Here is a 3,126-nt window from a genome sequence, read left to right on the forward strand (position 1 = left end):
ATAAGCTTAATGAAAAATTAAATATGAAAAACAAAAAAATATTATTTCTAGGAGCAAAACTCTATTGCTGCGCATGCTCTTAGTATGACATATAGGTGTAGTTTGTGATGAAGTACAATAAGAGAATAGTAAATTAGAAGGTCGTAGTTTCTTCATTTAGTAGATGTTATGTCGTCGTGATCAAACTGTTTTCTAATTGCAATTTTGGAAGATAACTACGTTCTCTAAAAGAGTCAATATTGGTTTAGTTGTCAAGATATACATAAACATCGATGTCTTTTATAAACCCAGTCAGACTATAAAATACAAAACAGAGTATACTAACGAAGGCCAGGGCACAAAATATGTTTTAATTCATAATGGAAACTTCTACTCTCTTTAACCTAATATTCCCACTCAATAAAATCTCTCTTAATCTCCTGTACAAGTAGCACTGTCTCCTATTACATTAGTCCCATGCAAACTGGTGTCTGGTTTGATCGGTTCTTGTTGCTTCCTTCTGCTTTTACCATGGACCGGTTAGTGTCCTTCTCAAGCATTGCCTTTTGCTTCCCCACGGTTGCTTCGAAGATTCCTTCAGCTGCAACACAATCAAGTTTAGCAGTAGTTACTTAACACAAAATGTCTGAATGCTAGTAAGTAGTAACTATTAGACCTTTTATGTTTTTTCCAAATTTGTTTTTTTTTTTAAAATGATGCTACAGAGTCGGTGTTTTGTAGATGAACTTATAAAAACAAATAAAGTTCTCAAATAATTACCTCGTTCTTCTGCATTTCCATCATCTCAGCCTGCAACATAGGGGAAGCTCAGTATCAGAATCTAGCAGCTATAGTCTGAGAGGGAGAAGCAGGAAAAGAAACGAAAGAAACCTGTTTCTTCTGCAATTCTTGATTCACTTTCTTGAGCTTTTCAATCTCAGCTTCCAGTTCCAAGGTATAAGCCTGCAAATTAATGGATACTAATAAAAACGTGGAACAAATCTTTTGCTGATTTTATATAAACAGTTTGGTTAATATTTATACTCACCTGCTTCCTAGCTCTTGATCTAGCAGCTGATTCTCGGTTCTTGATCATTCTCCTTTGCCTCCTCTCAATAACTTTCTCTAGACCAGTATTACTTCTTCTTCCTCGGTTAAGCACGTAAGGAACCGGTGACAGAGAATTGTTTTCAGCGCTACTTGTCCCTGGAGAGGTTGCTGCAACAGTGACCCCGCCTCCTCCAAAGCTACCCAATCCATTATTATTATTGTTGCCTGCATTATTCCCAGCCCCAGCAAATGCCACGTTTGCTTGTTTAGGAAAAATGGTTTGAGGCATCCGCTGGTGAGGAGGAGGATGTGGTGGCTGATTCAGCTGCTGTCTTGGCTGCAACTGTTGTTGAAATTGCTGGTGTGGTGGCTGCTTCAAGATCATGGAATCATTAGTACCATTATTGAATGAAATGTTGTTTTGATTTGGCTGACCAAACCCAAAGCCTAACCCTCCGTTGTTACTATAAAACCCATTGTTATTGTTGTTATCTTCTCTGACAACCCCAGCGCGGAGCAGAAACTCCTCAAGCGTTATTTCCCCTAGAGTCTGTTGCCTCTGAGGCGCATTTGACTCACTACCACCTCCACTGCTACCTACCATATTACCGTCCTTGGTGAACAAACATTTCCAGACCTCATCAACAGTCTTCTGACTAATCGTTCTAGGCAACGTCAGCGAGCCTTGCCTCTGGAGAGGGATACCACCACCGGGTTGCGCTACAGCTGTAGCAGTAGATGATGGATTCATGGTCATGGCCTGAGCTTCCTCAGCAGTCCATATGCTCTTCAGGAGTTCATCCATGTTCATCGACCCAAAATCTTTTCCTGGTCCACCAAGTAGTGTGCTCTGAAGCTCATCAAAGGTTAGTGAGTAAAGCGAGGACTGTCTCGCCAAGGGATAAGCGTTATCTGTTGGCTTCATCTGGTTACTTCCTTCCCCTCCACCACCTCCTCCTAAGTTGTTGAAATTGACGTGAGTTCCCATACTGCTTGTATCTGAATGCTTCTTCTAGCTTCCTTTTTGAGAGGTAAAAGATCAAATTAGAGTGGATAACGCAATGGTAAGAGTCCATGAAACAAAGAAGTTACAAGTGAGCTATGATGTGTCACATAAAGAGAACAAAACTAGACAAACCACATAAATGTGTGTGTGAACACATGTAAAAGGAAAGTAAGAAGTCAATCAATAATGGCAGATTTTAAGATAACGTTTTCTAATTAAAAACAAAAAATGTAAATGAATTCATAACAGATACAGTGTTCTCTCAAAACCATATCACCATACTATACAGATGTATTAGAACAGATTCAGTATGTCACATCTTGTATGTGTCTTTAGAGGATACTCAAAACCCAGAAAATTAGTTAAGAAATGCAGACAATTAATCTGGAAAGAAACAAAATTTAATCTTAAAGTCGATTGCTTTCATCAAAACCCAACAAGCATGAGAAAGATCTACTCAAGATTCCAGAGTGAAAGTAACCCTAAACATGAATCAAATCGACAAGACTCCAATTTCACTACAAAAGATTAGTCCTTTACTACTTCTGTCTGATTCAGAAACACACAGCAACAAAAACAAGCAGAGATAAGACATCAAAGATTGATCCGACAAAAGACAAGATCCAGATATAAGCAAGGATAACAAAAAGAAAATGAAAAAGAGAAGATATATGTAAAGATCTTTACCTAATTAGATTTCTCGAAAATTTTAGATTTTTGACTGCGAAAACGCCAGAGAAGCTGCTGGGAGAGACGACAAGTGTGTTGCTACAGCCTCGACACGAACAGCCATTTTAAGGGTGAAACCTTTTTTTTTTTCTTCTCTGTGGGATTTTCTTGATTTTTTAATTTGTTTTGTTGTAATTATCAGTAAACATTATGATTATTATTAAATATTATTATATCTGTCTCGATTGAGATACGTGGGCGAATAACAAAAAGAGTCTTAAGATTTTAAGATGCTTGTAATATCAGCCAATTAGATTGCGTAACGTGGGAAAACGTAGGCCGTTCGTTTGGTTGAAGACTGTGCTTGTATTTTTTTTTTCTGGAAGTTAAATCATAATAATAAATATTCTTTGTTTTTTGGG

At 37.8% G+C, this 3,126-nt stretch overlaps 1 protein-coding gene across 4 annotated transcripts; it reads right to left on the reverse strand.

Annotated features, from left to right (window-relative positions):
- Positions 1-229: 229 nt before the first annotated feature.
- On the reverse strand, positions 230-3,126 carry LOC103837451 (ABSCISIC ACID-INSENSITIVE 5-like protein 7). 4 transcript variants are annotated; one of them, XM_033272710.1, is made up of 6 exons: positions 2,712-3,126; positions 2,505-2,515; positions 1,028-2,042; positions 871-942; positions 760-789; positions 230-580 (listed from the first exon to the last, which is right to left on the reverse strand). In XM_033272710.1, exons 3-6 carry the CDS (start codon positions 2,015-2,017, stop codon positions 506-508), a joined length of 1,167 nt encoding a protein of 388 aa, XP_033128601.1. In that variant the 5' UTR covers positions 2,018-2,042; positions 2,505-2,515; positions 2,712-3,126; the 3' UTR covers positions 230-505. The 4 variants fall into 4 exon arrangements, with proteins under 4 accessions (XP_033128601.1, XP_009112070.1, XP_009112062.1 ...); XM_009113822.3 differs by lacking the exon at positions 2,505-2,515 and having other exon boundaries at positions 1,028-2,045; positions 2,723-3,126; XM_009113814.3 differs by lacking the exon at positions 2,505-2,515 and having other exon boundaries at positions 1,028-2,049; positions 2,723-3,115.

This window comes from Brassica rapa, chromosome A01 (genome assembly GCF_000309985.2).
Source record: "Brassica rapa cultivar Chiifu-401-42 chromosome A01, CAAS_Brap_v3.01, whole genome shotgun sequence".
NCBI classification, from domain to species: domain Eukaryota; kingdom Viridiplantae; phylum Streptophyta; class Magnoliopsida; order Brassicales; family Brassicaceae; genus Brassica; species Brassica rapa.